Source organism: Pangasianodon hypophthalmus, chromosome 5 (genome assembly GCF_027358585.1).
Source record: "Pangasianodon hypophthalmus isolate fPanHyp1 chromosome 5, fPanHyp1.pri, whole genome shotgun sequence".
Taxonomy (NCBI): domain Eukaryota; kingdom Metazoa; phylum Chordata; class Actinopteri; order Siluriformes; family Pangasiidae; genus Pangasianodon; species Pangasianodon hypophthalmus.
In genome coordinates this window covers 16,983,951-17,009,634 of record NC_069714.1, presented here as the reverse complement: position 1 = coordinate 17,009,634, position 25,684 = coordinate 16,983,951, and the positions used below count along the sequence as shown (strand labels likewise).

General features: G+C 38.4%; 1 protein-coding gene across 4 annotated transcripts in view; it reads left to right on the top strand.

Annotated features, from left to right (window-relative positions):
• Positions 1–24,930, top strand: part of mylka (myosin, light chain kinase a) — a 57,801-nt gene extending 32,871 nt beyond the window's left edge. For 2 of the 4 annotated variants that reach the window (XM_026911738.3, XM_026911731.3), the window contains exons 12-32: positions 1,992–2,129; positions 2,927–3,124; positions 3,570–3,816; positions 4,196–4,270; positions 4,589–5,385; positions 6,931–7,047; positions 7,525–7,593; positions 13,991–14,038; positions 14,329–14,456; positions 15,598–15,754; positions 16,865–17,179; positions 17,283–17,321; positions 17,480–17,570; positions 17,686–17,889; positions 18,570–18,787; positions 19,550–19,673; positions 20,516–20,668; positions 21,570–21,693; positions 22,872–22,962; positions 23,628–23,756; positions 24,116–24,930. In XM_026911738.3, coding sequence (XP_026767539.3) covers positions 1,992–2,129; positions 2,927–3,124; positions 3,570–3,816; positions 4,196–4,270; positions 4,589–5,385; positions 6,931–7,047; positions 7,525–7,593; positions 13,991–14,038; positions 14,329–14,456; positions 15,598–15,754; positions 16,865–17,179; positions 17,283–17,321; positions 17,480–17,570; positions 17,686–17,889; positions 18,570–18,787; positions 19,550–19,673; positions 20,516–20,668; positions 21,570–21,693; positions 22,872–22,962; positions 23,628–23,756; positions 24,116–24,360 — 3,707 coding nt within the window. In that variant the 3' untranslated portion in view covers positions 24,361–24,930. The remainder of the gene's footprint in view (positions 1–1,991; positions 2,130–2,926; positions 3,125–3,569; positions 3,817–4,195; positions 4,271–4,588; positions 5,386–6,930; positions 7,048–7,524; positions 7,594–13,990; positions 14,039–14,328; positions 14,457–15,597; positions 15,755–16,864; positions 17,180–17,282; positions 17,322–17,479; positions 17,571–17,685; positions 17,890–18,569; positions 18,788–19,549; positions 19,674–20,515; positions 20,669–21,569; positions 21,694–22,871; positions 22,963–23,627; positions 23,757–24,115) is intronic. The other 2 variants (XM_026911743.3, XR_008301858.1) reach the window with 2 other exon arrangements.
• The last annotated feature ends 754 nt before the right edge of the window (positions 24,931–25,684 follow it).

Genomic DNA, 25,684 nt, shown 5'->3' with positions numbered 1-25,684 from the left:
CAGTCAGGTTTGGGGATAAATGTTTAGAGATCATTCTGGATATATTGTAAACTGGTTTTGGCATTGATTTGTGAGTCACTTCACCTGGTCTATTTTTGTTTTATTTGGTCTAATTTATTTCTGTTCATAATAAATTGGATAATATGTAATAATGTAATATTAAAGGTCCCCTACAACTGAGTAATTCTTGGAAAAACTATCAGCCTCTCTGGTATCATATTAAATTAATGAGATTATGGCCATGTTTGCATACTGAGGCCACAATGAACTCATCTGGCAGAAATCAGCAGATTGTAGACTTGTAGTGGATCAGGAATGTCTCTTCAGGTCAGCACGAGTAAACTTGACCCTGTATTGCTTAATTGTTTATAATGGTTTATAAAGTTTTGAAACACTCTCATGAATTGAGCACAAAGCTAATGAATTTGAGACTTATGTGGCAAATTGTTATGAGCAGGCCAGGGAACAGAACAGAAACCACCAGTGAGCAAGTCAATAATTCAATGCTGTTCTCAAACCACAAACCACACACCAATAAGAATAAATACGTGCGCACGCACGCACGCACACACACACACGCGCGCGCGCGCACACTAGTATGTATACGCAATACTTTGTATTCTAACATAAACTTAGGAAACAATTAAGAGCAAAGATTAAAAAAGAAAAAAAAGAACTAAACAAAAATATAATAACTCATATTCAGTGATGCCAAAGCTACTATATACTGACAAAACAAAGTCAGACAGATGATTTTCTGTCCTTAAACCAAGGTACGTTAGTTTGGCCCCGACCTCTAACCTAGATAGAGCTGCTGCAACAGGCTGAAATTTACTTTTTAAATTTAAATGAGTTGTCATCTTTGTGTAGTGCCTGTACTACCTGCATGTAACCCCAGGCAGTACATCATTGACAATCATCAACAATTACACAGAAAACTACATGCATAAATGTAACACTTATAAAGTGTCATGTGATCTCAATATAAATCACACCAGTCTGTGACTTTTGGTGGAAGGTTTCCTCCAGGCAGAGGTGTGGTTGTCCTATATTGTTTGTATTCTTTGATAATCAGTTTAATAGCTCTCTCTGGGATTTTAACAGTTTAGAATATTTTTGTAACCAAACCTTAATTGATACTCTACAGCTTTCAGGAGTCTTTAAGTATGTTCTCTAACGAACTCTGCCTTCTATGAACAGGTGTATTTATACTGAGATCATGCGACAATTTAATTCCACACTCTATTCAGTTAATTAACACTATTAATCATGTGACTTTTGATGGTAAGTGGTTGCACAAGAACTAATTTAAGGGTTTCGCCCCAGTGCAGATGAAAACTGCAATAACAAATTTTACACTTCTTAATAATTTTATGTAAATAATTTTGCAAACTATGTAGATTTCCCCCACTTCAATATTGTAGGCTATTTTGTGTAAAAGCATCACACCAAATGTTGAGAAGTTCGGGTGTGTGTGTGTGTGTGTGTGTGTGTGTGTGTGTGTGTGTGTGTGTGTGTGTGTGTGTGTGTTTTTTTTTGGGGGGGGTTGTTAAATACTTATGCAAGCCACTGTAGCTGTAGGGCTTGTTTCTCGCATCCTGTATACTTCCATAGTATTCTCCGGTTTGTTCATTAGTTCTGCAGATGTAGGATCTTTTGGCTGTTCCCACGAACAGTAAGCTAGTCCTTGGTAATCCCCCTCAGGGGAGAGACCTGTGAGAATAGGATATCTCCGAGTAGGAGAACTCATAATATATCTTTCTGGTCTTGTTGGAGGTGCAGTAGTGTTGATGGAATTGTGTGACAAAGAGGTCAATAAAAGTAAACTTAAAAATGATAAAATGACTTGTGTTAAATGTTGATATTTGACACACATATTAATCATTTGTGTAGTCACTTGTTTTGTACGAGTTAAAGAAAAGAATAGCTGCTCTCTGAAGAGTCACATTTTAATCTCATTATCTAATTTTCTGTCTGTGTGGTCGTTCCAGCCAAGTCAAATGTTAAAAGACCAGTTGCTGTGCCGGTCTCGGAGCAGAAGAGACCCTCCCCTCCAGTGTTCCTAAAGGAACTGCGAGATCTAAGGGTCATGGATGGCAGCCAGGTTACCATGACTGTGGAGGTGACGGGTAAGAGACATTGTTCCTTCTGCAATGCATTGTTATTTCTGCACTGTTTCTTCTGCACATCACCGGGCTCTGTAGTCAGGAAGTGCAGTCTGATTCGTTCATCTTCATTAACTGCTTCATCCTGATCAGGATGGCAGTTGATCCAGAGCCTATCCCAGGAACACTAACAGTAACCAATATCACGATCGAACCGGGGACCCTGGTGCTGTGCGGAGGCAATGCTAGTAATAATATCGTGTAATGATAACACATACAATGCAAAGTATGCTAATGATTGCTTTTATTTCAGAATTTTCATTCTAAACATTGCTGTGCTATCTTTGCTTTTGTATTTATGTTGAGTTTATGTTTATATTTGTATTGAGTTTTTGTGGGATTCTGTATTGTTTCTGACTTTCTTACTGTATTTGCATATAGTTCGAAATGCTTTATCTCTGTTTTGTGTTGTTTTGCTGAAGTTTTTTTTGTGTTGTTTTACTAACATTTCCTCTAGTCTCCGCCAAGATCTGTTTTTTGGAATGTGCAAATGCTTTTCCCCCCAGGGCCTTTCCTGTATATCAACCTCTAGAGGAGTTACACTTCTGAGAACTGTCTTACAAATTTCCTACAGATTATACAGTATAATTATACAGCGATTGCTAAAATGGAAACATCCTGGCTTGTTGGCTTCAGAGGTGTTTCTGTCATTTGGTAGTGGTTAAATCAGAGTTACTCTATTTAAATGGCTCTATTTAAATAATATGGTGACATGCAGTGACCTTTGACATATCTGAATGTGGTGGTGATGTGGTGTTTAGGACATCCTGCTCCAGAGGTGCTCTGGCTACAAAATGGGAAGGAGATTCAAGAGTCTGAAGACTTCCACTTTGAGAGCAAAGGCAGCCAGTACAGCCTCGTCATACAGGAAGTGTTTCCCGAAGACACCGGCACATACACTTGTGAGGCGTGGAATGAAGTGGGAGAAGCTCGTACTGAAGCTTCGCTCACTGTGCAAGGTATTGATCAACTTTATTATAACCTTTTATTATCTTATCAACTAGCACTTAAAGTGGCGCCTTTTGTCTGAACTAAAGGGGTGCATTGGGGCTGGGATCCCAGTTGTGGGAGAGGGCAGCGTTTACTCTCATTCAGGCAGGAGCAGGTGTGATGTGACGCTAGCGGGAAGATGAAAGAATGATGAACATGGGAGCATATTCCAAAGCGATGCTGTGCAACACATTTACCGCATTCATTCGTTTATTCATCAGGAAATGTTTTATTCTGGCCAGGGTCATTGTGGTGTAAAGTACTCATTTGTTTCTATTTTGGGAAACTAAATAAAAAAATTTATGGGCAGGATAACTGTGGGAGTGGGCAGGATTGTGCAAAATTCTTCTGGAATTGGGTGGGAGTGGGATTTAAAAAAGACTTGTGTCCTGCTTGTGTTTGTGTGTGTTTCAGAGCCCCAGGATGGTGTACAGCCATGGTTCATCACTAAGCCCAAGTCTACCACGGTGTGTGAGGGTCAGCATGCTCTGCTTTCCTGTGCCATCGCAGGAGACCCCTTCCCAGAATTCCTCTGGATGAAAGATGGACAGGTGGTGTCCTCTGGGCAGGACTTTGAGGTGCTGCAGAAAGAGGATGTAGTTTCACTCTTTATCAGGAGAGTGAAAGCTGATCATGCTGGAAACTACGAGATCCATCTCAAGTATGAGCTCTTTTAAGAGCTTTCTGTTGTAAACGTTTGTCTTTTATATTCCTGATAAATCTTCAAAGTGAGCAAAATCAATAAAGTGACAAATCTCACTCAGGCCAGGTCAGATTTTGGGGAGACAAGAGGAAGCGTCTTTGCTATTTAAATTCACGGATTTGTCTTTTATTGTTTACTAATGGGGGGGACAATAGGTTTCAGTTCTGAAGTTTTATTCCTGTGTGAACAGAAGTGGTAGATGAAGTGCTTTCACTTCCTTCAGAAATATTATGGAGAAAAAAAGGCTGTTAATTTTCGTATTTTCAATTCTGCATAATATTGCTACTTCTCCAGTTGTGTTTTTGTCTGAACTCACAAAAGCTTTTGTGTTTTGCAGAAACAAAATAGGAGACTGTAGCGCAGTGGCCCCTTTGCTAGTTAATAAGGACTCTGGGCATGAATCTTATAAAGTGTAAGTATTTCTCTGTGTTCCCCCTCTCTTTTGTTTCAAAGCATTATTTATAGATGTCTCTGCTTCCAGGCTCAGCCTATAACCTGTAAACCCTCTAGCTTAACAAATTGTTGATGTCCGTTCCACCAGCTGTGCTGTGGTCCCAAGGGGAGCACTCTAGCAAAAGAGCCCCTTTTAGACTTCCTTCCTTATAAGGCTTCTGAAGTCATCTGTGATGTAACATTGTGTTGTGCTTGACTAAATCTCTGCTCATTTATGCTGCTCTCTAGTGTGGGCTGTTCCTTTTTCAACATTGCTGTGTTCTTTCCTTTACTGTAGAGGGGCTGATAAGAGATCTGGAGGGGTGGAAAAGACAGAGCAAGACAGGGGAGAGCAGAGAGAGGCACCAAGCTCTACAGCACTCCCATCAGAACCAGATCCGGTTTGGGGCCGTTGGGATCCAGAGGAGTCAGCTGCTTCCCGCGGTCTTCTGAAAAGGCGAGTGGAGACCAAGGAGCATCGGGAAGACCAAATCCGACAGAAGGAAGCTGAGCAGATTGACTTCCGAACCGTCCTGGGCCGGAAGGTCACCACCAAGAGTGTCTCGGAGGAGGACCTGAAGGAGATCACGGCCGAGCAGATGGACTTCAGGAGCAACCTCCAACGGCAAATCAAGCCCAAGACCCAAAGTGAGGAGGAGAGGAAGATCCACTTCCCCCAGCAGGTGGACTTCAGAGCAGTGCTAGGCAAGAAAGGAACTGTGGGCCCCAAACCTGCTTCTGCTTATTCTGCAAAGGCAGATCTCAACAAAAATGAGCCAACTGACTTTAGATCTGTGTTAAACAAGAAGAAGAAACAAGGGGGTGTGGAGAATAATACAGAGAGCCCAGAGCCAAAGAGCTGCACGGGGAAGGAAAATGATGTGAACTGTGTACATGGAGGGACGACAGAGATAATGAATGCAGGAGGAGGAAAAGAGCCACTTTTCACACAAAAACTGAGAGATGTGAGAGTATTGGATGGAGAACGCTTACATTTGCAGTGCCAGTTTTCAGCTGAATCACCTGCTACTGTCACATGGAGTCTAGATGGAAAAGTTATCAAGCCATCCAAATTTATCATCATTACCAGTGAGGGTTAGTATAAAATATGTACTTCATGTTATATTTTTGTTTTGATGGAACAAAATGAAAAACAAAGAGAAATTACATTTACTTAAAACAAAAATGAAATTAAAACTACTATTCATTAACCCACAGATTAACAGGTATTTGGAATCTGTTACCTTCAAAATCCCAAACATCTTTGGATAAACATTGCTGATGGTGTGCTTTTGTTTAGGACATTATTCTTTCTACACTGTGCAGCAACAGTGGGTTGTCATTAAATGTAAACGATCGCATTATATTCCCTTGCATAGGTTATTTCTGTCTCACGCACATTCCTCCAACATGCATTCTCGATTAGCAAAATGGTATGAGAATGTAATATGAACAGGAGCTTGGAGTGAACCAATTTTTCAGAAATGTTTTTGAGCCCTTGTTCTGACTCCATCTATGTCCTTCAGAATGAGAATTCTTTTCACATGCAGTTACTGTAGGTAATTAATGGGAATGGGGTTTAAAACAGGCACCATAAAGTTTAGATGCCCAATTTGATGTCCAGTCCAAGAAGTCTGCTTCCTCTCAATGTATGAATATGAGCCAAAATAACTTAACAAACTATTTATTATCATTATAGCTCCTTTCTATTTCTTCTGCTGTCTGCACCAAATGATTTCCCTATAAAAGCTAGTATCATATTTACAGAAGTACGAATAGCAAGCATAAGGATAGCAGAGCATTTCTTGATTGTGCCAAGTTTATACACACTACCAGAGCTTTAGAAAGCTGGTCTCCTGTTGTCTGGAGCCATTAAGTGCTTTGGCTGCGTAGTGTTGAATTTGATCCAGTTGATCAATTTCAATTTTCAGTTTTGTTCAAGATGAGTTTAAAAGACAAGTTTAATTAAATAAGATTACTTAATATTTCATATATGTCCTTATGTGTGCTATGATTATTTGCTTAGCATGTTCTGTCACCTCGAATAATTAACCTTATTTAGATGATGGTTTTATCCAAATCTGACTGATGGTTTTATCCAAACGACTTATAACTGAGACAGGATACAAATGAGCAGTTGAGGGTTAAGACCTCAGAACCTTCCGATCAGTAGCCCAAAGCCTTAACCACTGAACAACCAATGCCCCCATTGCTCCCAGTCTTGTCAGGCACAATACCAATTATTGTGTTGAGCACACACAGAAGACTCAGATTAATACTGCAGTATTGCAGTTATGATCTAACTGCTCATTTGTATTATGTCTCAGTTGTAAGCTTTGGATAAAACCATCAGCTAAATTTGGATAAAACCATCAAGTAAATAAGGTGAATTATTCGAGGTGACAGAATATGCTAAGCAAATAATCATTGCACATATATATAGCCTTAAAGTCAACAGATTAGGGTACACTATGATACTAAATGTTCCTCTGTGCTCTATGACTAAATACTGTTCAGATGAATCTGCCCTAACAACCAGAAATAGTGTAGACACATGAGAAAGTATGACCCAAAGTGAAGATTCCTTGGTCTTTTTCAATGTATATATAGTAAGTATACGTGTGTGTTCTGTACGATCAGGTGGCCTTTGCTCCCTGACCATCGATAAGGCCTTGCCTGAAGATGAGGGCCAGTATGTGTGCAGAGCTGAAAGCAGTGCAGGAGCAGCTGAGTGCTGCTGCATGGTGCAGGTTGATGGTAAGCAAATTCAATTTTCGTACAAAATGTAAGCTAACCATGCATCATGTGGATTTATGGATTATGGATCAGCGCTGTTTAAACTCAGTGTTGCAGACTTGGTTAGGTCTGATTTGGTTTGGGAGGTGTAACTGGCCGACTCTCCTTCCAACACAGCAGTTTCCTGCAATTACCAAGGTCAGCCAGCATGGCCTCCCAGCTGCATGCCCCTGTAGGTGCAGGCAGGATGACTGTATTTGTAAGGGAAAAAACTGCTATTGCACATAAAACCTGAATATCAATGTTTTTCCAGTTGTGTTAGACTTGTGCAGATATTTGGTAGATTATTAATGCATTGCCAACTGATCATAAGTGATGATATTCTGGTTTGATATTCTCTCCATCTTCCTCCATCTCTCTCTATCACTCTTCTTTCTTTCTCTCCCTGCATATATTTATAAAAGTCAGCATTTCACATGCTGTCTACTGTTTCCTCAGATCCTAGTGCCTCAAACTCAACACCAGCTGACAAGAAAAGTAAGAAGCCCTCTACTCCAACCACAGAGAGTAAGTTTCCAAAATATGCACTTCCTTCTTTATTTCCCAAAAAAGGAGAGGCATGGGAGACCTGTGTTTCCCACTGCTGAATACAAATTGAAACATTTCCACACACACACACACAGAATTTTTTGTTTTTTGTTCTTAATGTGAGTTATATATATTTTTTGGGTGAAGTTAAACAAAACATTCATGTTTTCTTGAATTTGGGATGCTATATCTCTGTGTTGCAATTTTAATGTGCTACGTAATAAAAATACAGAATGTGTGAGTGTATCAAAATCTAAAAAAAAAAAGTGAACAGAGTGTGTGCTGTGTTTCAGTAGATTCATATATGGTTCATGTCTGAAAGAAGCTTCTTAACACATGAGTTTTTTGACAGAGCCTGAAACAAATGTAGTGTAGGAGACTGCAGGGGGTGATGGTGAAGGAAATGTGGAGTGAAAATGGGAGAAAAAATAAAGAGAGAGGCTGCAAAGGACAGAGCATCAGTGATCAAGCTAGAACTAAGGCTTTTATTAGATGGCTGCAATTCTCCTAAACTTCCATGTATGGTCTCAGTCATATCTCTCTCTCTCTTTATTTTGTCTGCCTGTCTCTCTCTCTCTCTCTCTCTCTCTCTCTCTCTCTCTCTCTCTCTCTCTCTCTGTCTGTCTCGGTCATGTTGCCACACACATTGTTTCTATTTTTTCTTGCCATTTGTGTCACTGTATATCTGCAGCATTGTCCTCTGTTTGCTCTTAGTAGAATGTCTTAATGAGTGTAGTCAATGTGGGAAACCTGCTGTAAGAAAAACAAATCTTTTTATTTTGTTCATTAGTTTTCTCAGAAGGGTGAAGTGGTTCACATAAGAGGACCATCACCAACAAGAGTACTGAAGGAATAGAATAGTTCAGGTGAAAATGTACCCCAAATGTAGTCAGTGGGCCAATGTACAGATTTATGTCCAAATTCTGAATTTTCAGACTGGAGGTACAAGACTAATAGACAATGGAAGCTTATGACCACAATTCCCTTTTCCTCAAACTAGCCTCAAACCTTTTCCCAGTAGCATAGTTCCAGTCCTCAGTGACTGTTCCGATTTTAGCTTAGAATGTTCAGGCTATTTTTAATGGTAATTCTGTCCCACTCTGATATGAACTGCTATAATAACTTGATAAAACTGAAAGGAAGTGTTCCACTTGAGATTGTTTGCACTGTCATTAGCTCATCACTCTGGAATTTAGTGAGGCCCATTAAAATGTGACCTGCTTCACATGAATAACTAATACTGTCAAACACATGTATTACACAGACTTCTAATTTCTTATCCCATTTGTTTGTTTTTTTTAATCACTCCATCACTTCCTTGTTTTTTGCCTGTCCATGTTGACTCTATATACTCCCAACATTGGTTATGGAGCCTGTAGGCAAAGCTAAGCTAAACTGATGCTTCAAAAAGGCTGCTGATTTAGCACTGTTATAGAAACTATAAATTAGCTGTGAGGTGTGCAGTTTACTGTAATATGTTAAAGTATGTATTGCATACCTGTTGGGATCAACAGAACTCACAGTTTAACCCACATTGGCTGCTCAGAGATCAGTTGAGAACCGGCTGTGTTGCTACTGATTGGGCGGTGTTTTGGAATGCAAGCTTTTCCGCCGCTGCAACATTGCTGTTTCCACATTAAATTTAACAACTGGCAATATGTGGGAGAAAACCAACCAACCAACCAACCAAACAAACAAAACAGACTGACGACCAGACCTTGTTGTCTCCATAGCTAGTTAAAAACCATGATCATTTTTAAAACTGATTCATATTGTTTTGTATATTTCATGTAGTTGGCGTGATGAGTGTTCCAGTGAGTAAATTTAAGTTCTTAGTGAATGTGTACATATGGACTGGTGCATTTCACTGGTGCATATTGTTGGGTAGGTGATAAGACAAAAATAGCATATAATGAATTGTTTCTACTCTACTCGATAAACATGGCGATATTTAGGTGTGCTAACACTGCCAGCAAAACAGTAATGTTGCATTTTAAACAAATGTGAAAAACTAAGTTAAATGATACTTACATTTAATGTTGGTATAAAGCTATTATTTTACCCTGAAAAGGAACATTTTACAATTTTAAACTGGCCTCAATTCAAAAGATTTTATTTGCCAAGTATAGAAGTGTGCATAGAATTTGTATATACTTATACGCAATATAAACAATATGCAATAATTTCCACAATATATGGTATTTGACAGTAAACATAAGTGGTTTTTGCATATAATTGCAGTACAGTGGGCTGTTCAGTGATGAATTATGGACTGGGGAAAAAGCTGTGCATGTCTCAGTCTTTGGTCATTTAAAGATTGAGTACAAATTTTTAACAAATTCTTAACAAATTTTTTATCTGCTTCCAATTAGAGTTTGTAATAGTTATTTCACAAAAACATAAAAATGTGATAGATATTGTGATGCATGCAGTATCTCAGAAAAGTGTATTGTGGTGTAGTCTATCACAATATCAATATTATAATCATCATATTTTCCAGCCCTGTTGCTGAGTTATTAATGAAGCAGAATAACTTTCAGCTCTCTGAGCCATTTCATTATCACTGGATTTTTAGCATTTTATTCTGTGCAGTAAAATGTCTATACTTGGCACTGGGCGTTTCTTGATACTGTTGCGTTGATCCGTGTCTGAACTGTGACTTTCAGCAGCTGCATAATATTCAGTAGCATCTACAGTGATGAGTAATGCTTATGAGCAATGTAAGAATAGACAATAGCAAGTCGACGTTTTGCAGATGTAGTTATAGATGTAGATGTAGATGTAGTGTATAGCTATAAGATGAGCACTATTTAAAAAAATAATAATAATAATAAAAAAAGCTTGTACCTTTTTTCTAACTCCTCTTTATCTTGATATTTGTATTGATATTTGTACTAGTCTGAGGATATTTTTGCTAGAGCCTAAAAAGTTCATCTGTTAGTCACTCTGGATAAGGCTGTCTACCAAATGCTGAAAATGTCAATGTAAGTGTATAACATTCTTTCAAGACTCGGTATGAAGTGGAATTATGGGAAGTCTGTGATTAAATACCATAAAGCTCTAAAAACAAGCAGTGTTATTAAAGAGTTAATCTTTGACCAGCAGTGCTAGAGGGCAGGTTCAGGTTGAAATAAGACCATGCTGAGCCTAATGCAAACATACCCAGCTGGAAATATCACCACTCATGTCTCATTCACTCTGTGTGCTGCGCTGCGTATGACAGGTCCCGGTCCTGCGTTTGCCATGTGTTCACAATGAACCTCTAATGATCACTCGCTTTTTTCATGGAAGTAACGTCCTTTGTTATTATGTTGCTATTGTTTTTTATCTTCTCCACATTCCTCTTCGGAGTCTTCACTCATTCTCAGACATTCTTCATTCTTCCATCTCAGTTTTTCCTTGACGTTATTGCCCTCATTAGGAGCATGGACCTATAATTTTTTTTTTTTTTTTTTTTTTTTTTTTTAAATCTTTGTGAGTGTAAATTGTTGCCATAAATAGTGGTAAAAAGTGTCATATGCATACAGTTGGCTTGACCTCACCAACCTAGTAAATTATTGGATATTTAAAGATGGATGCTGTAAATACTACTTTAAGATGATGGTGCACGGATACACTGTCTAACAGTGGCCTAGTGATTATTTGTCATAAAATGTGATGACCTGAAGCTGCCCAATGCAGACTAAACACTGCGAGACATGAAAGAGGGCTGTTGTGCGTGCGTGCGTGCGTGCGTGTGTGTGTGTGTGTGTGTGTGTGAGAGAGTGAGAGAGAGAGAGTGTACTTTTTGTTATGAATTATAATCTTAACGTGAAATTGTACAACATCTGATAAGACTATTCTCAACTTTTTTTTAAAGTGATACTACAAAAGGGGAAACAACTGAAGGACATTCTTCTTCTGAGCATCTCTATATACTCAGATTTCCTTATCATTGAGTAAATGAGTTCTATAATTACATACACACACAAGTGATTTAAAAATATGCAAAGATAGATAGAGTAGGATGTACATTATATGGCCAAAATCTAGTGGAAAGCCTTCCCAGAAGAGTGGAGGTTATTATAACAGCAAAGGGGGACTAAATCTGGAATGGGATGTTCGTAAAGCACATACGCGAGTGATGGTCAGGTGTCCACTAACTTTTGGCCATATAGTGTAGCTTTGGTGTGCGTTTGTGTGTTCATCTTCGTTTTATCTTCGTGGAAGCCAAACGTCCCCACAAGGATAGGAATATCTGATCATTTGGGCCTTTTAACTGGTCTCTATGTGGAAAGCTGCTTTTACAAAAACCTGCTCCTTTTATTTATTTATTTATTTATTTTTAAAAAGCCAAAGTTTTTCCTTTTTGATTCCTGAGGTTAAGGTTAGGGCTAGATTTGTGTGTGTGAATATAATATTAATTAGCTGCATTAATGATTATGTCAGTGGAAGGTCCTCACAAGGATCCAAGGATAGTAAGTGTGTGTGTTTGTGTGTGTTTGTGTGTGTTTGTGTGTGTTTGTGTGTGTTGTTTGGTGACTCAACTAAATATTTGCTCCTGAAAGCCATTTTCTTGAAGATGCCTTGAATTTTCTTTTCCATGTTGTTTACAAACAAATCTGGTTTACATAATGAACATGAACCTTCAGAACGTGGTTCATCAGAAAGCTGACTTGCTAGTTTTCTATATCTGAAAGGGTCGACCTATCTCCCAGGACTTCATTCAGCTTTGCAACTTTGATTTTCTGGAAATGTTTGCACAATGCATGCAGACATATCTAACAGGTAGTGCATGATATGGACCCTAAAGACAGCTAACATACACCGAACAGACAGGACAGGCCTTTAAAGGTTAAATGAAAGTTGGTGATGGAGTTCAGATACTAATAGGTCTTAGTTGTGGAAGTACTGATTCCATGGTGGTCACTTGGGTAATAATTTAACTTAATATCATACTCCTTTAGACAGACTTTAGGCATGCTTTCTTAATTCTCATAATTCTTTCATAATGTCTCCAGTCTGTCTCTCTATCATCTCTACATATCTTGGCTTTGAATTAGTGTTGAGATTTGTGTCACCACATGGTTTCATTCAGGGTTTAGCTGCAAAACTAATGACAGAGTAGTTAGTGGCATAGTGGTAATCAAATTTTTTGTTGAAAACTGTGGTTTAAACATCCTCTACCACAGTATGTACATCCTAAATTAGCTAAAAAAAATGGCATGTGGAAATGTCTGGGGAAAATAATTTTGCTGGTGTTGGTGTTAATGCTGAACAGCTACAAGAAGGAGATGATTTAGCTTATTGTTGATACTTTGTTCTTTTCCTTCAATACTAACGTATCTTCCAAGCAAATCTGAAAATGTCCTTCTTTATAAAAATGGCTGATTGCCATCAATGGTCCATTTGTGTTGAGTTGAGTCGTGAAACTGATATGGCTTAGTGTTGGAAAATGCAGAATCCTACAGAAAAATCTGTACAAAATCCTACAGAAAAATCCAGCATACATTTCTAATAGCTGCTGATTGAATTAGCCCTGGTACTGCTTCTGCATGCTGATTGGGTTAGTTGGCTTCTCTACCACATTGTTTCATGACAATAATCAGATGTGAAATAAGTGCAGCCAAGAACTATTTCCTGGATTCTTTTGGGGACTATATTTAGTATGACCAAAAAAGGCAAACACTAAAGAAAATAAGCAGCTGATCCCTCTTAGGACATTGAGAGAAGAACAAGGCACCCCCTTTCTCTTTTCTCTGAGTCTGCTAATCAGCCAGTGTATGCATGTGTGTGCAGCTTTCTAGCCTTTTGTGAGGGTCAAATGTTGCCATAATTGAATTACTACTTAATTAATAGAGTTTTGAGTTTGGGAGCGTATTTGGTTAGATCTCACAAAGAGAAATCTTTTTGCAGCATTATTTAGCTGCAATAATATAAAAGCCACTGGAAGTAGGTCACAAAGATATTAAAAATATGTGTCCCCACTAGGATATGAATATGTGACTGCTATAGGAATAGGGGCATTGGCTGGGCCTCACAGGGAAAACTTTTTTCTTTTTTATATTTAATTTACTTTAAAAAAAGTGTTTTTATTTAAAAATCTACAAGAGCCGAAAGGTTTCTTTTCAGTTACTAGGTTAAGGTTAGGGTTAGACTTGGATGCAGGCATAGCATTAATTAGCTGCATTAATAATTATGTCAGTGGAAGGTCCTCACAAAGATAACAAGACAAATGTGTGAGTGTGTGTGCACGTGTGTTTTCCACCCTTCATTTTTGCTATGTATGATACACTCAAACAAACTCTTTTTTATTTACTCATTTACGTATGTTTTGTTAGTGGTAGTTAAGGCTCAGTGAAATGTAGTGCTGATTTAGGTTTCTTTCTTATTCCAGAAGAGGCCCGAATCAAGAAGCCACCACCCAAAATACTTCCTAAACAAGGTAATACAGGTCCAATGGGGACAAAAAAATTTGCATTCCAGTAAATTTTATTTACTGTTGTATACCAGTGAAACTCACTTATTTTGCATGTCTGTCCTGTTTTTTGGGGTTTTTTCTGCAGCCTATAGCCTTTGGTGTGTCATGGGATTTCTGGAATCTTCTAAACTTTGTTTGCCTAATAACGCACTTGGCCCCTGAATCTGTGCCCTTACTGTGTGTTGACGCAGACTGGCACCAGCTGTAAAAGCACTAAACCTGTCTTCATGTATGTACACACACTTTGTGTTTAGGCATGGCTCCTCAGATCGTGCAGTTTCCTGAAGATTTGAAGATCCGTGCAGGTGAGCGGGTTAGTCTTCATTGTAAGTTCACTGGAGCTCCACCTATCAACTCCACCTGGCTCAAGTTCCGCAAACCGGTAAGTATTTTACCCATTAATCAGCAATGCTTTAACAAACCCTGACATGGCCAACTAAAAGAAGCATTATCTGATTAATATTATTTCTTACTCTTTATTCCAAGTGGTGACTGTGCAGAAAGCACAGTGGCAACACATGCTAAGCAAATGTATATGAAAACACTACATTAAGAAGCTACATTAGCCACTGTTCTGTTCCTGGCTATTGCTATGCAACAACTGTCTATCATATTGGAAGCTGCCGGTTTCAATATTAAGCCATTGCAAGTCTTTGGAGAGATGTGGGCTTCCTCCAATAAAATCAGCTATAACTTGCTTTATGTTCAGATTTTCACAAAGTTTCATGATCATATATGTTTATCTATTGCAGACGATGAAAATATAAATGTAAATGTATAAGCAGCAAAGCAGAGTGAAGAATATAAAGTAAAATGATCATTTCTGTGTGATTATCATCAGGATAAGATCAGCCAGTCCTAAATAAGGGTTCAACTGTTGTTGACACATTTAAATCTACTACACAGTTATTAAAAATAAATCATAGTAGAGGTCCCAAGGTTAAAGTATATTTTAATAACATTAGCAATAACCAGATTATTTAGAACCATGATGTAGAAGTTTTACATCTATGTATGCACATGTATGCACATATATGCACTCTTAAGATAGCTGTGGATGTTCTTTCAGCAATCGCTAAGAACAGTTTACACTCAAGTCTCCATCACTGAACAGCTGATAACTACAGTTTGATAGAAGAAACTATAACTCACTTAGCACTGCTTGACTTTATAGTATACAGTTGTAGTAGTGGAATGATTTATAATCGCACTATCCGTTGTCACCCAGATGAGGATGGGTTTTTTGAGTCTGGTTCCTCTCAAGGTTTCTTCCTCTTGTCACCTCAGGGGGTTTTTCCTTGACACCGTGGCCTCTGGCTTGCTTTTTAGGGATACATTTATTATTAGTCTTATGTAGAGTGTTTACCATACAAGTGCCTGTGAATTAATTATTACTGTAAAAGTGATAATGTATTAGAATGAGCGTGTTAATATAAACCAATAATTTAAATTATTTAAATTTAAATTATAGATTTTTAATTTTCTTTTAAAAATTAATTTTCTTTCATCTTCAAAAATGAAAGATTGAAGATGGGACAGAAGACATCAGCATTGAGAGCACAGACTCCAGCAGTCAGCTGACTATAGCACACAGCCAGCAGAAGCACTGCGGCTGCTACACCATTGAGATCAGGAACAGCTATGGCATGAAGCAAGCTGCCCTCAATCTCACCATAGTAGGTAAGACTTCATCAAAATGCGCCGGCGCTAACATGGACTGCTCTGGCTTGTTCACACTTGTGTCCTGTCCACACTGACTCCTGCCTGATGAAACAGCTTTTTCCAGAGTTCCTGAAATGGTATAAATAATTTAAATCAGTTAAGTGCACACCTTCCAAACTTTCTGGAAAGCCCAGAGTAATGGAAAGGGTGTACTGCTCTAATATGTTTGGCAAGTATACTTTATACTGTACTTCACAGTTCAATAACTACTGAGAAAAAGGTCTTGAAATGGAGACTTACTTTTCTAAGAAAGACAATTAGAAACCTACTTCAAAAGTTAAGCTTTAAAGCTTTAATCAGCTTTAATCACTTTAATGCTTTAATAAGCTTTAATCACTGTAATGCGAAACATCGCCTGTGGTCGAACATCTGAATATCTTATATGATGATTTGGCATAAAAAGGTTCTCCCTTTAGAGAGAACTGTGTCACAGTATTAGTTTTACTGTAATAAGTAGTTTTCCATTTTTCCATGAAGGCCATCAGCAGTGACGTTCATTGATTCAGTTGATTGATTTAATAGACTCATTCTTTCATTCATTCATCTTCAGTAAGCACTTTATCCTGGTCAGGGTTGCAGTGGATCCAGATTCCAACAACACTGGGTGCGAGGCAAGAATACACCCTTAAAGGGATGACAATCCATCATGTGGCACTGTGCACACACTCATTCACACACTCAACCCATGCAGAAACTCCACATGGACAGTCATCCAACTCCAGAATTGAACCAGGGACCCTGGAGCTGTGAGGAAGAAATGCTATATACAAAATATACGAAATATTACAAAACTTCTCTGACCTTCCAGAAACATACCAATAGGTGGACTAGCTGCTCTCAGTTGTGAATGAGTGTGTGAATGTGTGTGCATGGTGCCCTGTGATGGACTGCTATCCCATCCAGGGTGTATTCCCACCTCATGCCCAGTTTATTCCAGGAATAGGTTACAGATTCACTTCCATCCTGACTAGGATAAAACAGTGCTGACATTAGGTGTTAATATTCCTCTGCCTCATCTGGCTTTGGCTGGCTGGTTTTGACCATGACCTCTTGCCCTTTGGATTTCAGACAAACCCGACCCTCCTGCCCGCATCCCAGCTGTCACAGACATCCGCAAATCCAGTCTGACCCTCTCATGGTACGGCCCCACATATGATGGCGGAAGTGCTGTTCAGTCTTATAAGCTGGAAATCTGGAATTCGGTGGATAAGGAATGGAAAGAGCTGGCATCCTGTAACAGCACTTCTTACAATGTTCAGAACCTGCCGCCTGATAGGAAGTACAAGTTTCGTGTAAGAGCTGGGAATATCTACGGTGTTGGGGAGCCTAGTGCAGAGAGTGTCCCTGTTGAAGTGGGGGTGGAGGAAGTGGAAGAAGAAGATGGTGAGCTCCACCTAGTGTTTAAATAGTAAAATTGTTCTGAAAGATAAATCTTTATGTATAGCTCCACCGTGGCATCTTAATAAGCTGTTAAATTGTTATTCAGCAGAGAATAAAGAAGATGACGTTGAGCCTTCAGATGATGGTATGTCTTAAACCTCCTGGATGTTTGGGTCTGATTGTATCTGAGTGTGAATTTTATTTTCAGTTGAGATTGTAAATTATATTTGGTACTTCTCTGTATGTAATTGAATATAGTAATAAATGAGCCTTTCCCATAAAGATGTATTGTTTTACTGGCAGAATCAGAGAAGCAACCCGAGTACAGAGACGTCACCATCAGAACAGATGTGAAGGTTAAAGACTTCTATGAAGTGGGCGACCGGCTGGGATCGTGAGTTTCAATACTGTGATTTCTGCTTCAACTTTATATAATATTATACAGTTGCATTCTTGTCATATTTTATGCGCACAGTGTCTCATTGTGACTTTTCTTTGATTTGTCCTAGGGGCAAATTTGGAACAGTGTTTAAACTGGTAGAGAAATCAACCAAAAAGGTCTGGGCTGGGAAGTTTATAAAAGCATACTCAGCAAAAGAGAAAGAGAATGTCAGACAAGAGATTAAAATCATGAATGACCTGCATCACCCAAAGCTTGTGCAGTGTGTTGATGCCTTTGAAAGCAAGTCAGACATGGTCATGGTACTGGAAATGTGAGTATGTTTTTTAATTTTTTTTTTCTTCATTCTTGTTTCCTTCTAATTCAGTCCTATTTTGAAATTAATCCTAAATCACTGATATTACATTATATCCCAGACTGTTTGAGATATATATTTACAATGGCAAATCTTATTGTTTGGTTTATTGGACAGTACAATTTAGATAGAAATACTTTTTTTTTTGGACCTTGTACAGCTTTATTGTGTACTCACATCTCTAGACAGACATTCTTGATAAATGTGACTGATGATGGATGGTACATATGTTCATAGCAAGGATCTGATCCTTGCCCGTCTTCTTTATATTTTCATCTTAATTTCTATTTAAGTGCATTCAGATGTACAGTATATGAGCCACTTAACCCTGCTGATTCAGAAAACCGTCTTCTTTCCTTCAGTGCCCTTAATTAACAATGCTATTATTTATTCTTCTTGCTTAAAGCCCTCTACAGATATAAATCCTCTGAATAGCTTAAGACCTCAGTTTGTACTTACATCATGAAAAAAACTAAAAGGTTATTAATTTGAATGTTTCCTCTCACTTCCTGCATCACATTTCATTATTATGTGTCACAGTGATACTGGCATATAAGGCTTGAGTCTGTGTCATAGCCTTGTTATCTTTATAAACCACAAAACAGTATATGTTTAGGTTTATGATTAATGTTGTGCAGGGTCTCTGGAGGAGAGCTGTTTGAGCGGATCATCGATGAGGATTTTGAGCTGACAGAGAGAGAGGTGATTAAATACATGCTGCAGATTGTAGACGGGGTCAATTTCATCCACAAGAAAGGCATCGTTCACCTGGACCTCAAACCGGAGAACATCATGTGTGTCAACAAAACAGGCAGCAAAATCAAACTCATTGACTTCGGACTTGCTCGCAGGCTAGGTATGTCCTTTGGGGACAGTTGAGGGCAAGGGTTTGCATCCCCTATGATAAAATTACCTCTGTTTGACAATTTATCTACATAAATAGACAAACAGAATTCCAGAATGTTTTAAATAAAATGTGGATGTATCCTGCAATAATATAACAATGCAAAACATGATAAAAATTGACAGAAAAATAATTTGAAACAACATTTTGTTATGATTCCTGTAACCTCCAGACCTGATTTGAGAGCAGTTTCAAAAGGATACAACTGAAGTTTGAGCTATTTGAACTGACATCATTTTTATTTTATTATTAACATCTTAACACGTAATATTTGGCCATTTACTTTTAATAATAAGGTACATCTGTGAGACTTAAAACACAGAATGTCTTGTTGCTATAAATACAACTACAAAATTAAATACATTTCATTATGTTCTTCATTTTGTCCTAAGGGAATGCAAACTTTTGCACTCAATAGCATAAGAAAATATAGTGTTTGATGAATATCTGTTTCACAGTGTAAATGATTGTGTATATTCTATTCATTAGAACATTAGAAATTAATTTGTTGGTTTAGATTAAAACTGTTATATTATGCATTATTCATCCCCCTGTAAAAATATTATATTACATATTTTAGCAGTTCACATTTATTCATAATTTCTGTACAGCATATAAAACATCAAAAACACTATATTGTCTGTGTACGTATAACTAATCACTGCCACAGCCTCTGCTAACTGTGCTTAAATGTAAATCTCTCTGAAACAACAGAAAATGCTGGCTCACTGAAGGTGCTGTTTGGAACTCCAGAGTTTGTAGCTCCAGAGGTGATCAACTATGAAGCGATCAGCTACACTACAGACATGTGGAGTATCGGTGTCATCTGCTACATACTGTGAGTAACACTTATTTTGATTTTGGTTACAGTCATCTCAGCTGCGGATTTCTTAGTGTGCCAGGAGATCACTTGGCTTGTTTGGCTTTAGTGTGTGTGCATGTGCGTGTGTGTGTGAGCAGGTGGTAGTCAGACTGAGATTATACATCCCCAGCTGTAGGCAGTTGATCTAAAGAGAATCCATGTGCATGGGGAGGGAAATATGTGTGGACTCTATCACCCCCTGTGTTTATACTTCTGAACCGGCGCTCATGTGATCTCAGCGGTGTTTGCAGAAGTCTGTCTCTCTGTGGTAGCACTGTGGCCTCTCTCTGATCTTTCCTCTTAATGCTAGTCCTGGGATTCCAGCTTCCAGCCAGGCCAGCGCAAGTGGCTTAGCTGTAAAGAGCTGGAAGATTAAGACAATGTTTTTGATGGTTAAGGGAAATTGCAGCTCTGCAATAAAATGGGCATGAGCTCAGCAGAAAGAAAATGTCCTGCTGTGTTTGATACTAGAGCACTTCAGATACATACAGGATGTATTTAAAGGCAAATGAAAGTTTAGATGGAGTAAACGTGTAGAAGCATCTGTGTAGTGTTCTGTTTCCATCTGTTCTGGGTGGAGTGTTATTCAGAATAATCTGATAGTGATCAGCGTAATTAGTGCCAAATAATAGTAATCACTCACAGCTACTGCTTTGAGGACAGAATGATGGAATTACTCAGTGTGACCACAGCCAGCTGTCACACAACTCTCAGACAAATTCACTCTGTTTCATCTCTCTAATGTTTGTCTTCTGTCATTACTCTGACCCATGCCTCTCTCTCTCTCTCTCTCTCTCTTTCTCTCTCTCTTTCTTCAGTGTGAGTGGATTATCTCCGTTCATGGGGGATAATGAAAATGAGACGCTGTCCAATGTTACATCTGCAACGTGGGATTTCGAGGACGAGGCATTTGATGAAATTTCAGATGAGGCTAAAGACTTCATCAGCAATCTGCTGAAGAAAGACATGAAGTAGGCTCCGCCTCACTGTTTGTGTCACTTTAATGGTGTAGCATCTCTCTAAACACTAGATATTCATATGCAATATGAAATGCAGAGACAAAGAGACGCAAGAATTATATTTGTTTAATTATGGAGCAATGATTATATTGGTATAATCGGCATTTTGTGACTGTATATGTTTTCATGAGTCTGGTATTTAAAATTTTTAATTTTAAAAAGAATTAAATTAATTGGAAGAAAAGGTACAAAAGAAATTAATATATCAACATAAAGTGGGAGGTACACGGATACATTTGTCAGTTATTTTCCCTCAGTTACATCAGACATCAGAGATACAGAGACATGCCGCTTCAGTACATCAGTTTGGGCAGCTTTATGTTTCAAATCTTTTTCAGCTGTAAATATAATCAGTTTTCCCCCTTGTCTAACATAAGTATTCACTTTGCATCTGTAATATATACAGTATGTAAGTCTGTTATACATTTAACATTATAGCAGGGAATATTTAGTTTTGTGTAAGTTTAGAGCTTAGAGAGGGTGATTTTATTTACTCTGGCACATTTTTGGAAACTAAGTGAGACACACATGTTTTCAATCCAGACTGTGATGAGGGGCTGATTATCTTTCTTAGTGAATGTGTTAACGTCCCTGATAAGACCTAAATGAGGTTACTTACTCAGTTACATTTACGTGATAATAACTAAGTGATAATCTAATTATTGGATGCTGTTTGATTGTCTTTACATATTACGGTAATTCCTTCAGGGTACGAGGATGTGCTGTGTTTAAGCTTAAATAACTTAAGCTTAAGTAACTTAATGATAAACCATTCAGTGATTGTAGATCAGTTTAAAAGTCAGAGGCGAAAGAAGTGGTTTCTATATGAAACTGAGTAACTGTGTTTACTTAGGGCTCGCCTCACCTGTGAGCAGTGTTTTCAGCACCCCTGGCTTAAACAGGACACCAAGAACATGGAAGCCAAGAAGCTCTCCAAGGAAAGGATGAAGAAATACATCCTGAGGAGGAGGTGGCAGGTAAACAGATAGAGTATAACTTAAGTGCCTGTTGGTGTGCAACTTTAAGATTAGTATTGGAGTCAATGATTTCACAGTAGAGGGGTGCAGGCGTATGACCTTATATACCTCCAGTTACAAACAAACAAAGAAAAAACAGTCATCTTATTCTGAAGTGCTGTTGGAGCAAATCTGTGGACATGCAGCTAATATAGAAAGTGCATTATTACTGTATTTTATAGATCTAAACATTGTAAACATTGAAGTTAAAATCCATATGTAAATATTTTTCTGAAGCAGAATGTATTTTTAGTAAGTAGTTTTACTAGTTTCTACTTGGTAGTTTAAATCTAGCAGAATCAGTCTTGGTGCTCAGCCTCTTTGAAATCTTAAAAAAAAAAAAGCCTTGTGGAAAGGATGCCAAGAGTCTGTAAAGCCTCATCAGGAAAAAGGTTTTTATTTGATTAACACTTTTCTTAGTCACTGAATTATTCTATTTGTGTTATTTCTTAGTGTTAATGCCTTCTTTTCATTCTAAAATAGTAGAAACTAGTAAAGCCTCCTATTGGAAGGTATATCCATACTTTTGACTGGTAGGGTATATACAGACATGTGACAAATTAAAGGAAAAACAGGTGGCTGTTCTGCTGTAGAGGGCATTGTTCTGGCCTGGTTTGGGTCCTCTTATCCCCTTACAATTAAGAGTCACTGGAAATCAATATATAGTTATACTGACTGGTCACATTTATCCTATAATGAAACATTTCTATGCTAATATGAATGGTCCCTTTTATGATGGCAACATCCACATCCACAGGACACAAGGGCTCACTGAATGATTTGATGAATATAACAAAGATGTAAATCATATGCTATGGCCTTCACAGGTAGTAGCACATTTTGGACCAATGTGTTAGACAGAGCTCTCCACCATCATCAAACCACCATTTGAAGGGAACATCTTTTGGAAGAATAGCCATCACAAGTAGAATCTATGCCAAGGTGCACTGAAGCTGTTCTGGTGGCTTGTAGTGACCCAACACATTATTGAATACAAGGGACACTAAGACTATGTTAGGTTTCTATTTAATTTGTCACTTGTGTGTATATATGAATCAGTTTTTAAATTATTGTTGACAAGTTTGTTATACTCATCAAAATTCACATTAACATAACATACACATTAACCATCTCCACAGAAAACAGGGCATGCAGTGCGTGCCATAGGCCGACTTTCCTCCATGGCCATGTTGGCTGGTGTCCATGCCAAGAAGGGCCTCCCAGCTGAAGGTACCATGGCGACAGTGTTTTTGTTTTATTGGTAGTTGGTGCTTTTGATTCATCATTAGCAGCTGGTACAAAACCAAACCTTCCTAATCCTAATGTAGAGACTGACAGAGTGCAAGCTAATGCCTCATCATTACTGGGTGTGTCCAAAAGGCCCCTGAACCGTGCAACAGAAAAGCATTCTCCCTATCATGGAGCAACACTAGCCTATCGTGGGCATCTGTGAGTTCTTGTATGTGGAAGAGGGTAGTTAGCAGTTTCCTCTGAGTGTGTTTAGCTGCGTTGTGAGCAGCAGTTCGAAAAGATGCATTGGCTGACTTCATGTGTCTCGGCGGAAACGTGTTAGTCCTCAAACTAACTGGTAGCTTTGATGTAATAAGGGAGTGCTAGCTAGTGGGTGGGGATTTTCAAGTGACCAAACTGAGAGACAATGGGGAAAAATAAAAAGTATGGATGTCCAAAAATTAACCAGTTAATTATTATTCAAAGTATCTGAACAATTTTATATTTAAATGTTGCAATGTGCAAACATTTTTTTTAGGTCATCTGTACTCTGATATTACTGTTCAGACTAGAACAATTTTGGAAAAAAAAAAGTACTTATTGAAGAATTGAGAACAGTTTGGACAGTATTTCTCATCCTGTTGAATGGCTTGGGTTTTCTGCAGAGGAGAACCTGAAGAAGTTCCCAGAGGAGAGTGAGCAGAGGAGTCCGATGAAGCCCTCGTTTAGTTCAGTGATTAAGGACGTGGAGGTGGTGGAGGGCAGCGCTGCACGCTTCGACTGCAAGATTGAGGGTGTGTGAATACAGACTCCTGCACTTCACAAGGCTTGAACCTGATAGCAAACACTGATCTTTATTTATTACTGTATAGTAATAAAAGTACACTTTTAACATAGTCCTCATATTCGATTCAGATCATTGTTTTGGTTATGCACTGTTGACACTGGGGCATAAGATCACAGATTCTAGCTTTGTTCATCGTGCCACCTGTTCTGTCCCTGACAACATTTATTTAAAAAAAAAAAAAAAAAAAAAAAAGGTATTGAGTATTGTCATGTATTGTGCATGTTTTTTTTTTTTAATATTTATATATGCCTGGATGTTTATCTGTAAAATTGTGTTTAAATGCCTTTCTCTGTTTCTACTTTTCAGGTTATCCTGATCCTGAGGTGGTGTGGTATAAGGACGACCAGCCTATTAAGGAAACGCGCCATTTCCAGATTGATTATGATGAGGAAGGGAACTGCAGCCTGGTGATATCTGAGGTTAGCGGGGATGATGACGCCAAATATACCTGTAAAGCAGTTAATAACCTCGGAGAAGCCATCTGTACAGCTGAGCTCATTGTAGAAGTCATGGGAGGAGAGGAGGAGGAGGAGGAGGAAGAAGAGGAATAAGTGGTAAAAGATGAAGGGACGGTCTTTGGTTTTCTCCTTGCTTTCTTATACTCACTGGTTTTGTTTTACCCACATGGACTGATGGAGGTACATTGAAGGCGGGCTTGCATTTCCCTGTGATTGCACTTTTACTTTTTTCTTTTTAAATAGATGCAGTGGCAGGTGTTAAAGTATTTATAAAATTACATTCCAGACATTCTTATGTGATAAGATATACATCCTGCTAAATTGTGTTCAGTTTTATTTTGCTTCTTAACCAAACAATCCCAAACTCACAAGTGTGTTTGTGTGCTATTTCTCCTTTACAATGACTGTATGTAGAACTATTTAATCATGGACAAGTTAGCTTTAATGCATTGTTGCCACTCATCACCATCTTTTAAAACAGCACTTAACTGTTACAAATAACTGAAAACACATCTTAAAGGTTTTACATCAGATATGTAAGTATATTATATTTCTTTATTTTTACGATACTACTTTGACCAACTGTAGATTACATTGTAATGAGAACACTACAACTGTAGTAACTCACTGTTACTGAATAAATGTTTTTTTTAAAATCTCAAATAGGTGTTTCTATGATGGTGTTGCTCTGTAGTGTACATGACTAAATGGCAGCTGACCACAGTATTAATACAGTTTTATTTGTATAGCGCCAATAGACATTCTTGCAAAGCAGCTTTACAGAAATCTGGATGTAGATTTGGATCCCTAATGTGGAAGCCAGAGGCGAGAGTGGCAAGAAAAACTCCCTGAGACGACATGAGGAAGAAATCTTGAGAATAATCAGACCCATCCTCTTTGGGGTAACACTGGATAGTGGGAAGAGTAAAGGCAAACACTACACACAAAAGTGGGTTGAAAGGAGCATCCACTACCATCAGCATTACCTCCACTAGATGTCGATGTTGGTTTACAGTCTCCTATTTAGGGGCCCACCCACTAGTACGCAAGAACAAGACTGTCCCGTGACCAAATTCACCCTTCCCTTTCTCGAGGACTTTGTCTACTCATAGGAGAAAAACATCAATAGAACTGTACAATACAAACAATACATTATATGATCATAGCTTCCCCTACAAGCTGCTCAATAAACACTTTATTAACGAACAAAAATGAAAATCTGTTTTTAAAACATTTCATTCTCTAAACTGATAAGCATCTTTTGGCTCACTCAAAGCCTTCTCCTGACTCTGTTAAAGAATGAGCATGCGTTAAGCGTTGGGCATCACTGGCGAACACCACAATGTGTGCTCTGTTTCTGCGCTCTCTCGTGAGTGTGCACTCCAGGCTTAAGAACAGTGCTGCCTTTGGCTATGTT